Source organism: Hypanus sabinus, chromosome 13, assembly GCF_030144855.1.
Source record: "Hypanus sabinus isolate sHypSab1 chromosome 13, sHypSab1.hap1, whole genome shotgun sequence".
In the NCBI taxonomy this organism is placed as follows: Eukaryota; Metazoa; Chordata; class Chondrichthyes; order Myliobatiformes; family Dasyatidae; genus Hypanus; species Hypanus sabinus.
The window spans coordinates 27,221,712-27,234,811 of NC_082718.1; the positions used below are offsets into that span (position 1 = coordinate 27,221,712).

General features: G+C 40.6%; 1 protein-coding gene across 7 annotated transcripts in view; it reads right to left on the bottom strand.

Moving 5' to 3' along the window:
- Nucleotides 1-13,100, bottom strand: part of usp6nl (USP6 N-terminal like) — a 233,461-nt gene that overhangs the window by 32,301 nt on the left and 188,060 nt on the right. For all 7 annotated transcript variants that reach the window (XM_059987357.1, XM_059987359.1, XM_059987360.1 and 4 more), the window contains one exon: nt 8,399-8,498. In XM_059987357.1, coding sequence (XP_059843340.1) covers nt 8,399-8,498 — 100 coding nt within the window. The remainder of the gene's footprint in view (nt 1-8,398; nt 8,499-13,100) is intronic.

Below are 13,100 nucleotides of genomic sequence, written 5' to 3' on the forward strand. Positions count from 1 at the left end.
ATTAAAATCCAGCTTATTAAATGAAAGTCACCAGGTCATAAAGATTTATGTAGACAGCTAAAAATTGGGACAAACAAGTCTACTTTAGGATGTATGTTAAAAGAATCACAGAATATTATGTTATGTACTCGTGACACATGACAGTGGTGCCCTTGTCACATGACTGGGGTTGAAACTTTACTGTACTTGAGGAAATGGTCTTGTGATGGTGGAGTGACGTCATTTTCCCGCCAGTAGAGATCATGTGACAGGTTTTTTTTTCAGGTTATAAAAGGAAGACCTCACCCTGTGAGGAGGGGCAGTTCGTGGCTGGATTTGCCAAGTTGACTTCATGCCACTGCGTGATTTAATGTGATGACGCAGTTTAGTTGAAGGATGAAGTTTTTATCTAATGCCTAAAGTTTAAAAATTCATTGCCAGCAGGTTCTTTACGATTCTACTAGTTCGAGAAATCAGTGGAGAGTGAAGATCGAAGTTCGGGAGTTAAAGATCGAGGAGAATAGCTTTCTACGGTGAAATGGGTTTCGACCTTTTTTTGATCCTTATTTGGAAGGATTTCGTTGACTATCTTCGCGTTAATCCCTGGGTTTACCAGAAAGGATTGAGGATAGTGAGGAAGGAAAGGTCAGTGCCTTTAAGCCGCTCTGTTTCGTAAATTCTTCGTGGGAAGTTCGACGTCTGGGATCGAAGCAAAGCGACGTGAAAGAGAATTTAAATCGTCTTATAAAGTCTCTCCTTTTAAATGGACTGTGAGCATATCGAACTTTTGGCAATACCACTTTAAAGAACCGTTTTTGCAATATCGCTTTAAGAACTGTTTGGGCTGCCACACAGCAGCTGTTTCTGGTTGCGTTAGTGTTTGTTTACTTTTGGGGGGTTTGTTTTCTGTGTTTAATAAACGTGTTGTTTGTTATAAAAAACCCTTGCCGAACTCATATATTTATTGTTGCCTGAATACGTAACATAAATATGGGGGCTCGTCTGGGATTGGATCATTTGAGTTTAAATGCTTGCTGACTTTTGAATCGGTGTTTTGGAAAAAGGGGAATACTTGGTTCTTTTGTGTGATTGGCTTGTGAGTGGTATTCGGCAACAATGAATATTGATGAGTTTCTGGTTTCGCCAGGTGCAGAGTTGTTGGCGAAGGCGAAAAAAACTGAGGTGTTTGAAATAGCTCATAGATTGCAACTTAAAGGTATTTTGACGACTGCATCAAAGGCTGTTATACAGAGAAAAGTCGCGTCACACTATGTGGATTCGGGTGTTTTTGATGATTCGGTTTCAGAGTCGTTTCCAATAAGTAATCTGGAGATGCAGTTGCAAATCGAACAAATGAGGTTGGAACAGAGTAAAGCTGATTTGGAGAGGTGTAAATTGGAGGCGGATCAAAAGAAGAGGGATTTTGACTATGCAATGGAGGAATTAAGGTCTGGGAAACAGTCTTCTGGTTCAAGAAAACCGTTTGTTGCTAGTCAAGAAATTAAATTGGTCCCTCCATTTAGTGAAACAGAAGTGGAAAGATATTTTCAACATTTTGAAACTATTGCTCGGATGTCAGAGTGGCCGAAAGATAAATGGTCAGTGTTGTTACAGAGTGTAATTAAAGGTAAAGCACAACAAGTTTACACAGCTTTAACTGCTGCGCAAGCACTTGATTATGATATTGTAAAGAGGCATATCATAAACGCATACGAATTAGTCCCAGAAGCTTATAGGGAAAGATTCAGAAGTTTGAAAAAGTCTGTGGAAAAAACTTATGTGGAATTTGCCTATGATAAAGCTATGTGTTTTGAGAGATCAGTTTCTTCTAAAAATGTAAATGGGGACTATGATACATTGAGAGAGCTGATTTTAATGGAGGAATTTAAAAGAAGCATCCCTGTTGAAGTGAGGACCTACTTAAATGAGAAGGATACTGATAAATTGCAGGACTGTGCTAGATTAGCTGATGAGTATGTTTTAATCCATAAGAATAAATTTCCTCAGGGCAGAAATTTTAAGAGGAAAAATAACATGGAGACTCAAGGTAAATCAGAAATTAAATCAGAGGTTAATGAGAAAGGTAAGGAGGAAGGAAAGCCTGTGAAGGAAAGACAGTTTGGTCTTATTTGTAACTGTTGTAGGAAGCCTGGCCATGTAATAGCTAACTGTTTCAGATTGAAAAAGAAAGAGAAGGAAGCAGTTCCAGATGCTTGTGTGCAACATACTGAAGCACCTGTAAAGTTACAGGGTTTGATAAACACAGAGGCTTTGTTAGAGTCTGACCAAGTTAGTAAGGGATATGATCATTTTATAACTGAAGGGTTTGTATCCTTGAAAGAAGGATCTACTCTGGTGCCAATAAGAATCCTTAGGGATACTGGTGCTTCTCAATCACTGATGTTAGACAGTGTGTCGAAGTTTAATGAAGAGTCTGATACTGCTGAGGTAAATTACATAAGAGGTGTTGGGAGTGATTTTATGCCTGTACATTTACATAAAGTAAATTTAAAGTCAGGGTTAGTTACAGGATTTGGTAAAGTAGGATTACAGCATAGCTTATCTGTGAAGGGTATTTCTTTATTGTTAGGTAATGACCTGGCGGGTGGACAAGTTTTTCCTGAAGTGCATTTGACAGTGGAGTCAGAGGAACCAGAGTTGAATTCTAACACAGATTCTTCCTGTGTTGTGACTAGAGATATGGCTAAGAAGATTGATGCGCAGAATGAGGTTGTTACTCAGGTCTGTTCAACTCAGGATTCGAGTTTTGAGGATGTGTCAGAGACTTTCTTATCTTCGTTGTTTGAACAAGATTCTGGGAGTAAGTCTGACAATAAAGATTTATCTCTGTATCGGAAGGAGATGATAGCAGAGCAGAATAGAGACTCTGAGATTATAAAATTAAGAGAGCAGGCTTTACTAGATAGTGAAATTGCGAAGGTGGCAGTAGGATATTACTTGGAAAAAGGAGTGTTGATGAGGAAGTAGAGATCGCCTACAATTCCTGCAAGTGAGGATTGGAATGTTGTTTACCAGGTAGTTGTCCCGAAAGTTTATCGAAATGAGATTTTGACTTTAGCTCATAGTGTGCCTTTAGGTGGACATCAAGGGGTAAGGAAAACTGTGGACAAGATTTTAAAACATTTTTATTGGCCTGGTCTAAGAAAAGATGTGGCGATGTTTTGTAAGACGTGCCATCCTTGTCAAATTGTGGGTAAACCAAATCAGGTTACACCAGTAGCTCCATTACAACCTATCCCAGCATTTGGTGAACCATTTTCTAAAAGTTATTGTAGATTGTGTTGGTCCATTACCAAAGACAAAAACTGGTTATCAGTATTTGTTGACTATCATGTGTGCTTCGTCTAGGTTTCCAGAGGCAGTACCACTTAAGAATATAAAAGCTAAAACTGTGACAAAGGCCCTTATAAATTCTTTTACTTATTTTGGATTACCTAAGGAGATACAAACTGATCAAGGCAGTAATTTTATATCTGGATTGTTTCAACAGATAGTTTATAAATTGGGAGCTAAGCAAATCACTTCATCTGCATACCATCCAGAATCGCAGGGTGCCTTGGAGAGGTTTCATTCTACCCTCAAGAATATGATTAGGACATTTTGTGTGGAAAATAAAAGTGACTGGAATGAGGGTATAAACTTACTTTTATTTGCAGTAAGGGAATCGGTACAGGAATCTTTAGGTTTTAGTCCATTTGAACTTGAGTTTGGGCATCGAGTTAGAGGACCTTTAGCTTTATTGAAAGAACAGTGGATTAGAAAGGAAGTACACACTAATTTGTTGGACTATGTTTTGAAATTTAAGGACAGGTTACATAAAGCTTGTAGCTTAGCTAAGGAAAATTTAAAGTTGGCTCAGGAGAAAATGAAGACTTGGTATGATAAAGAAGCTAGGATGAGGATGTTTAAGCCTGGAGATAAGGTGTTGGTTCTTTTCCCAGTGCCGACAAATCCTTTACAAGCTAGATTTCATGGTCCTTAAGAAATTGTGTCCAAAATCAATGATGTGGATTACGTGATAAAAACTCCAGATCATAGAAGGTCAACACAACTTTGCCATATAAATATGATAAAACCATATTTTAAGAAACAATCTGATACTGTGACTGTTGTGGTTAGTGAGAATGAGTTTGATTTAACTAGGAACATGATAGACGATTCATCTGACTTTCATTCTAAATCCAACATTGTTTCTGTTAGATTACCAAATTCAATCATTCTGGAAAATATTGATGAGAAATTAGCACATTTACAGTTAGAGCAGAAACAACAGATGAAGAAGTTAATTTTTAAATATAGGGAGTTGTTTCCAGATGTTCCGAGAAGGCTTCACATGATGTAGATGTTGGAGGTGACAAACCTATCAAACAACATCCATATAGGATGAACATGGAAAAATGTGAACTTGCTGAGAAAGAAACTGAATATATGTTAGAGAATAATATCATTAGACATTCTAACTCGAATTGGAGTTTGCCATGTGTTATGGTGCCAAAACCAGATGGTAGTATTAGGTTTTGTACGGATTATAGGAAGGTGAATGCTGTAGCGAAAAGTTGCATATCCAATTCCTAGAGTAGATGATTGGGTAGATAAAGTTGGAAAAGCAAAGTTCCTTACAAAGATTGATTTATTGAAAGGGTATTGGTGTGTTCCATTAACGGACAGAGGTAGGGGTTATATGAGTATAATGTTCTTCCATTTGGGATGAAGAATGCCCCAGGTACTTTCCAGAGGATGATTAACTCTGTGATTCAGGGATTGAAAGATATTGATGCTTATATTGATGATTTAGTGACAGGAAATGATACTTGGGAAGCACATATTATTGCGATGGAGAAATAGTTTGAAAGGCTTTCAAAAGCGAACTTAACTATTAATTTAGCTAAGAGTGAATTTGGACATGCCACTGTGACTTACCTTGGTTATGTTGTGGGTCAAGGTAAGGTAGCTCCTGTTCAGGCAATTTTAGAGATTCCGACTCCAATGGGGAAAAAAACTCTCAGAAGATTTTTGGGAATGGTAGGATATTATCGAAAATTTTGTAAGAATTTTGCTAATGTTGCCCTTCCATTAACTAACCTTCTGCAGAAGAATGAGAAGTTTGTGTGGACAGTGCCTTGTCAAGAAGCATTTGAAAAATTGAAAACAATGATATGTCAACAACCTGTGCTTAAGGCACCTGATTTTGAAAAACCTTTTTCATTGGCTGTGGATGCTAGTGATGAGGCTGCAGGAGCAGTATTAATGCAAAGGAATGAGGGTGATGAGGTTGATCATCCAGTAGCTTACTTTTCTAAGAAATTTAATAAGCATCAAAGAAACTATTCGACAATAGAGAAAGATTGTTATCTCTTGTTTTAGCTTTGGAATATTTTGAGGTATATGTTGGTACAACTCAAAAACCACTTATTGTTTACACTGATCATAATCCGTTAGTTTTTCTGAGTGAGATGAAAAACAAAAACAGAAGATTATTAAATTGGAGTTTGATGTTAGAAGAGTACAATATTGTGATAACTCATATTAAAGGTAGAGATAATGTGGTTGCTGATTGTCTATCTCGATGTTGAATGTACACTGTAATTTTTTTAGGGAGTGGTTTTTTTTCAATTGTAACACTCCTACTGTATTGTGAGTTATAAGCTGTTATATGATGGTATTGTATATTGTGTATGTTATAAAATTTATACCTTTGTTTTTCTTGTAAGCAATTGTTAAAAATTTTTCTTCTTGTCAGACCAAAAATGTTTTTTTTGGAGGGAGGTGTTACGCACTCGTGACACATGACAGTGGTGCCCTTGTCACATGACTGGGGTTGAAGCTTTACTGGACATGAGGTAATGGTCTTGTGATGGTGGAGTGACATCATTTTTCCGCCAGTAGAGATCATGTGACAGGTTTTTTTTTCAGGTTATAAAAGGAAGACCCCACCCTGTGAGGAGGGGCAGTTCGTGGCTGGATTTGCCAAGTTGACTTCATGCCACTGCGTGATTTAATGTGATGATGCAGTTTAGTTGAAGGATGAAGTTTTTATCTAATGCCTAAAGTTTAAAAGGTCATTGCCAGCAGGTTCTTTACGATTCTGCTTGTTCGAGAAATCAGTGGAGAGTGAAGATCGAAGTTCGGGAGTTAAAGATCGAGGAGAATCGCTTTCTACGGTGAAATGGGTTTCGACCTTTTTTTGATCCTTATTTGGAAGGATTTCGTTGACTATCTTCGCGTTAATCCCTGGGTTTACCAGAAAGGATTGAGGACAGTGAGGAAGGAAAGGTCAGTGCCTTTAAGCCGTTCTGTTTCGTAAATTCTTCGTGGGAAGTTCGACGTCTGGGATCGAAGCAAAGCGACGTGAAAGAGAATTTAAATCGTCCTATAAAGTCTCTCCTTTTAAACGGACTGTGAGCATATCGAACTTTTGGCAATACCACTTTAAAGAACTGTTTTTGCAATATCGCTTTAAGAACTGTTTGGGCTGCCGCACAGCAGCTGTTTCCGGTTGTGTTAGTGTTTGTTTACTTTTGGAGGGTTTGTTTTCTGTGTTTAATAAACGTGTTGTTTGTTATAAAAAACCCTTGCCGAACTCATATATTTATTGTTGCCTGAATACGTAACAATTAAGAGAGGCAAAGTTAAGCTATGCTCATGGTAGAAATCTATAAAATGTGCACTGTTAAAGAAGTTACTCATTCCCTGCGCTCACTAGTGCTGTGCTTTCAGTCTTCTGAGTTTTCATTACAAACTGATGAATTGTGAACATACTAATTATTTTTTTAAAAAGTTAAAATTCAGAATAAGAGAAAAACTGACAAACTAATATATAATTTCTACTTAACAACCTATTTGGCCTGAAAATTAATTTGACATGTGGAGCCAATTCCCTCACTGATTTGAAAAATCAAATTATTTACATAGAATTCAACAGCTTATAATATTTGATCTTCTTGATGAACTTGTACATTTTATGCTCATTCAAATGTTAATGTGACAGTTAAAGTGCAAGCAGCTTGTCTGAGCTTAATAGCTCCCTAACTGTCACACTGCAGTCTCACCCTATCAGATATGCTCTCTGTATTCCACCAATGCTCATCCTCCCCACCTCATTTGCTACCTAAAACTAACTTATTATTTTTGTTATTTTCCTGTTCCAACAAAGGGTCTCAGACCATTTCTCTTTCCACAGATCTTGCCTGACCTGCTGAAAGGTTCCAGCTTTTTATTTTTATTTCAGAATTTCAGCATCTGCAGTTCTTTTCCTGTTCACTTATGGGGTACCATAAAAGATTATTGAACATAGATATTTTTCTTTTTCACAATTGTTGTTCAACGAGCTATTTTCTGTTTTTATTTCAACCATACACAGACTGTAGCAGTTCTTAATGCATTTAACAATGTTATTGCCCAGACTAATTCATTATTCCAAGTATACCTTCCAAAGATTTTATCAAAGACCTCTAACAACAAAATTGAGTTTTGCTAGCTTGTTAGATAGGATATTTTACAAAGAGTTAATTGCAGTTTACTGAAGGTACAGCTTCCTGTCAAATGGATAGCATATGGGCCAAAAATTACAAAGAATTCCGAACATTTCACCTAACCTCCCACTGAATCGTCAAAATGTCAGAAACCTTAGTTAGCAGCTTATTGGTCTAGTCCAATTAAGATATAAAATATATAAATAATTGCTCCTTCAAGGCTTTGAAAAATTAAAATATATACTACACTAATAGTGGATCAAGGTTCAAACCCTGGCCATTGCTGAATTTGTAAATTTTATGTTTGCATGGGGCATTGCAACTGGCTTCATTAGACCATAATAAAGGTTTTACAAAGCACAGCAAAAGCATCTAGTTTCCAGTTGCTACATTCTAAAATTACTACCATACATAAATAGACCATACTATTATTTAAATAGTCAAATTACATTTTTAAGGCTAAAAAAGGGGGCTACGATTCCTTAGCATTGTGCAACTGAAGCTTTGGAAGGAGAGCAGAGGTAAAGAAGAAAATTGGCAAAAGAAGCATTTGAAGAATACTACACTTCCATTTCTGCATATTCCTTTTGAGTTCAGTACAGGCTAGATGCAAGTATATTGCACTGTTTAATACAAGCATCCCAATTAGAGTGAAACAATACTAGGTTTAGCAAAGTCAGCCATTAACCAAGATAACTAGACACCATTTGCCATTAATTACACATCATAGTTGAGAATCAGCACATGTGACATGTTAGTGATGCAGTTTGTGGGGGATGGGGACTACATAGCTTTACCTTTCTCTTTTTTAAAATTGAAGATGATAAAACTTCAAACCATAATGCATAATTTCAAATGACTGATGTTATATAACTAAATCGGATAACTTTAAGTGGAAAGACATGTCAATAATGAAGTGATCTTACTTTTGTGCAGTTTAAGAATTGTATATGACATTGCTGTAAGAATCCGGTCTCCTTCTAACATGTAGATATCCCATAGCCTCAGTGTTAGAGTGAAGGGAGTCTGTGTGACAAGGCAAATAAAACAATATTAGGTATATAAATTTATCTTAAATTGGTTTAAGTTTTTGAAATATTGTTCTATAAATCCATTAAAATTTTAAAAATTATTTCCCATCTATTCAAAAATCTGCATTACTTTTCAGCTGTAAGAATAGATAAAATGTACAATGATCCCATTTATCAAGTAAATGCAACTGAAACTAAAATTCATAAAGAACATTCGTTAAAACAGAGAAATAATAAAAGTAGTTACAAACAATGCAGCTCCTACGACTCCCCCCACCCAAGGAAAAAGAGTTGGCCCAACTAATAAGGCACGGGGAAGTGGCATGTCAAGTAGACCATCAGCCTATTTAAATCAGTACAAAGAAAGTGATCTACCCAAAAGCAAAAAGTTATTTTACATTTGATATAATGATGCCTAAAATAGATATTTCACATGTATAAGCTAAGGCGGCAATGTGGCTGCATACATTCATCACAACACAATTATTGACCAGCGGAGACCACCAACTGTAGTGTCGTGATCAAAGTTAGAGACAAGCATAAAAGACAATTTAAGAACAAAGTTCATTGTGATCACTGTAATTTATTTTTCCTGTAAACTGAATTGAGAAATTTTAATCTCTACAAACATATTCTAATAAAATCACCCTCGCGCAAAACTCAATTTTTAGGCATCAAGATTCTCTGATTCATTTCTACTGTACTACTTCGAAGTTACATGATGGAAATAAATTTTGCAATATTCAATGGTTTATATACTTGAAATAGTTCCTGCCTTTAATTCAATACTTAATTTTCTTAACATTACATTGTTCTGTAGCGGTGTGCTACAAGCAGCGCTAAAATTACGACACGGAGTCGGTAACTGCAGTCGAAGGAAAAACTTTATTCGAAAACCTCAGCCTCATTTTTAAGCCTCTGTCAACCGGCCCCCCATGGCGAAGAGGCTCCAAAGCTCTGTGCTCGCAAACCCCTGTAGGCTATCTAATTGTGAGTCGGTTCGGATACGCTAGGAAATGAGGTGCTACATAACCGCCCCCCAGAACCGGCGATACACCCCCCAATGTCCACAGCCTGGGCCAGAACCTGCTTGGGAGGTCGGCCTCTGCGCCGAGGCGCCGGAAACTCGGCCGGTTGCGCCAGGTCCACATGGGCCGGCTTGAGGCGGTCCACCGTGAAAACCTCCTCCTTCCCCCCAACGTCCAGCACGAACGTGGACCCGTTGTTCCGGAGCACCGTAAACGGCCCCTCGTATGGCCGCTGCAGTGGCGGCCGATGCCCGCCCCTTCGTACAAACACAAACTTACAGTTCCGTAGGTCTTTGGGTACGCAGGTCGGGTGCCGCCCATGCTGTGACGTGGGTATGGGGGCCAGGTTACCGAGCTTCTCGCGAAGTCTGCCCAGGACTGCAGCGGGTTCTTCCTCTTGCCCCCTCGGGGCTGGTAGGAACTCCCCGGGGACGGCCAGGGGCGCGCCGTATACCAACTCGGCCGACGAGGCGTGCAGGTCGTCCTTGGGCGCTGTGCGGATGCCGAGAAGGACCCTGGTGAAATCGTTGTCGGACAGCGTGATGGAGCCGAGGTGAGGGGCTGGCAACTGGGCCGCGCCCAGGGAGAACGTCTGAAAGGTCTCGGCGTGTACCAGTCTCTTCCTGGGCAGGTCAACCAGCAGGCTGTGAGCTCGCAAAAAATCCGCACCCAGAAGCGGTTGGGCTACGGCGGCCAGTGTGAAGTCCCACGTGAACTGGCTGGGGCCGAACTGTAGCTGCACCTGACGGGTGCCATAGGTCCTTACTGTGCTGCCATTCACGGCCCTCAGGGGGGGACCCGGTGCCCTGCTGCGGGTGTCGTAACTCGTCGGAGGTAAAACGCTGATCTCGGCACCAGTGTCGACCAAAAACCGGCGTCCCGACCTTCTATCCCACACATACAGGAGGCTATCCCGATGGCCAGCCGCCGTAGCCATCAGCGGCGGCTGGCCCTGGCGTTTCCCGGGAACTTGCAGGGCGGGCGGCAACGGCGGGCTTCTGCGCCCCACCGCTGGTGGTAGAAGCACCAGTGGTCATTGGGCCGGGGGTTAGTGGGCTCTGCGGCCGGGCCTGGACTGGTTTGCTGCCGGGAGCGTGGCTGGGAGATCTGTGCGATGGACGCCCCGCTCACCTTTTTGGCGTTCCACAGCAAGTCCGCCCGGGCTGCCACCTTCCGGGGGTCACTGAAATCCGCGTCGGACAGCAGCAGGCGTATGTCCTCGGGCAGCTGCTCCAGGAATGCCTGCTCAAACATGAGGCCTGTGTGTCCCTCGGCCAGAGACAACATCTCATTCATTAAAGCCGATGGAGGTCTGTCGCCCAAGCCATCCAGGTGCAGTAAACGGGCAGCCCACTCGCGCCGTGAGAGTCCGAAAGTCCTGAGGAGCAGGGCTTTGAATTCCGTGTACTTGCCGTCTGCCAGGGGCGACTGTACGAACTCCGCGACCTGGGCAGCTGTGTCCTGGTCGAGGGAGCCCACCACGTAGTAGTAGCGGGTGTCTTCTGAGGTGATCCGGCGAACGTGGAATTGGGCTTCGGCTTGCTGGAACCATAGGTCCGGGCGCTGTGTCCAGAAACCCGGCAGTTTCAACGAAACCGCATGAACAGAGGCGGCGTCGGTCATTTCTGGTCCAAAAATCGTTTGGACCGTCGGGGTCACCAATTGTAGCGGTGTGCTACAAGCAGCGCTAAAATTACGACACGGAGTCGGTAACTGCAGTCGAAGGAAAAACTTTATTCGAAAACCTCAGCCTCATTTTTAAGCCTCTGTCAACCGGCCCCCCATGGCGAAGAGGCTCCAAAGCTCTGTGCTCGCAAACCCCCGTAGGCTATCTAATTGTGAGTCGGTTCGGATACGCTAGGAAATGAGGCGCTACAGTTCCATATTAAACTTAGGACAAACATTGGATGTCTTTTTTTGCAATTTTTGCGACTTTATATAGACAACTGAGATGTGATAACCAAAAGTGAAAAAAGGAATACAATCGGTGATAATTGAGTCACCATAAGATCTTAATCAACTTTAAAGACAAGAAAACTTCTAATTCAAATGTTAACTGTTTTATAACAAAAGCAAAGTCTTTAGCAGCATGCAGATTATTAATGCAAATTCTATAAATATCCTCCTGCTAAATTCACTCCATTATAGCAGTTAAAAGCTATATTCTCATCCAATGTGAAAGATGTGACTTTTATGATTTAAATCTGCAGGGAGGACTTAAAAAGAAATTCGTTATGTAAAATTATTGAACCTTCAGTCATCTGCTGTGTTTCTCAAAATTGGGGAGCAATATTGTAGAATTATGGCAACACACACAAAATGCTGGTGGAACACAGCAGGCCAGGCAGCGTCTATAGGGAGAAGCACTAGACCAGGCATGGGCAAACTACGGCCCGCGGGCCATATGCGGCCTGTTAAGCTTTTTAACCCGGCCCGCAGAACTTGATGAAATTATATTAATAAACCTTGTTAACGTGTTTTCCCAATAGATGACGCACTCTATATACATTTGTGGCGACCCATTTCCTGGCACATCCGAACCGGCTCACAATTAGCCAGTGTTCCGGCTAAGGGAGATAGCCTGCAGGGATTTGCGAGCACAGAGCTTTGGAGCCTCTGCGCCACGGGGGGCAGGTTGAGGGAGGCTTAAAAGTGAGGCTGGGGATTTCGAATAAAGTTTTTTTCTTCGACTGCAGTTACCGACTCCGTGTTGTAATTTTAGCACTGCATGTAGCACACTGCTACAAATTGACCTTTGTTGAGGTGCAGCGTATTACTCCACATTTACGATTTACTCTTTTTTTGGCTCGACCTATTTGTGTGAACAGGCGTTCAGAATCATGAACATCAACAAAGCCAGCCACAGATCCAAGTTAACTGACCAACACCTCAGATCCATCCTGAGAATCGCCACAACAAAACTAAATCCAGACTTTGATGCGCTGGCTAAAAAGGGAGACCAACAACACTGTTCTCACTGAAATTAAAAATAAGTTTCTTCGTTGTGTTATGTAAAAAATGCATTTGAAAATATTTTTTTCAATAAGTCTTACATGTTACATGTCATTTCTGTTAAGTGATGGACATGAGTAGTGCGCAGGTGCACGTACGTTCTCAAAATAAAAAATGTGCTCCAGATCAAATAACGCGCTCTGCATACTGGCGCGCTGTCACTGTACTGTCCTTGTGCTGGTCGTTGTTGAGTTTTGGCACAGGGGACAATTGAATAAGAAGGAGCAGGACAAGTAGACCTGCATCTCCTACCGTTTTTGAAATAAAGACAGGCAGGAGGAGAGTGATGATGATAATATCCTGAAGGATAACAGAATTTTCAGTGCTTTAAAATAATAACTGTTACTATTAAAAAAAGCTGTATTTTATTCATTTAATTTTCAGTGTTTTAAAAGTCATTTCAATAAATAGCTAAATACCATGGGACTTCAAAGACAGATATTTTGTTGTAATGCATTTGTTCATTTTCAATTGAAATTAAAGCACATGTTTTCTACATATCCCATGATATTTTATTTTCTCTTATGAGGTGTATTACCAAAACACTCCGTCCATCT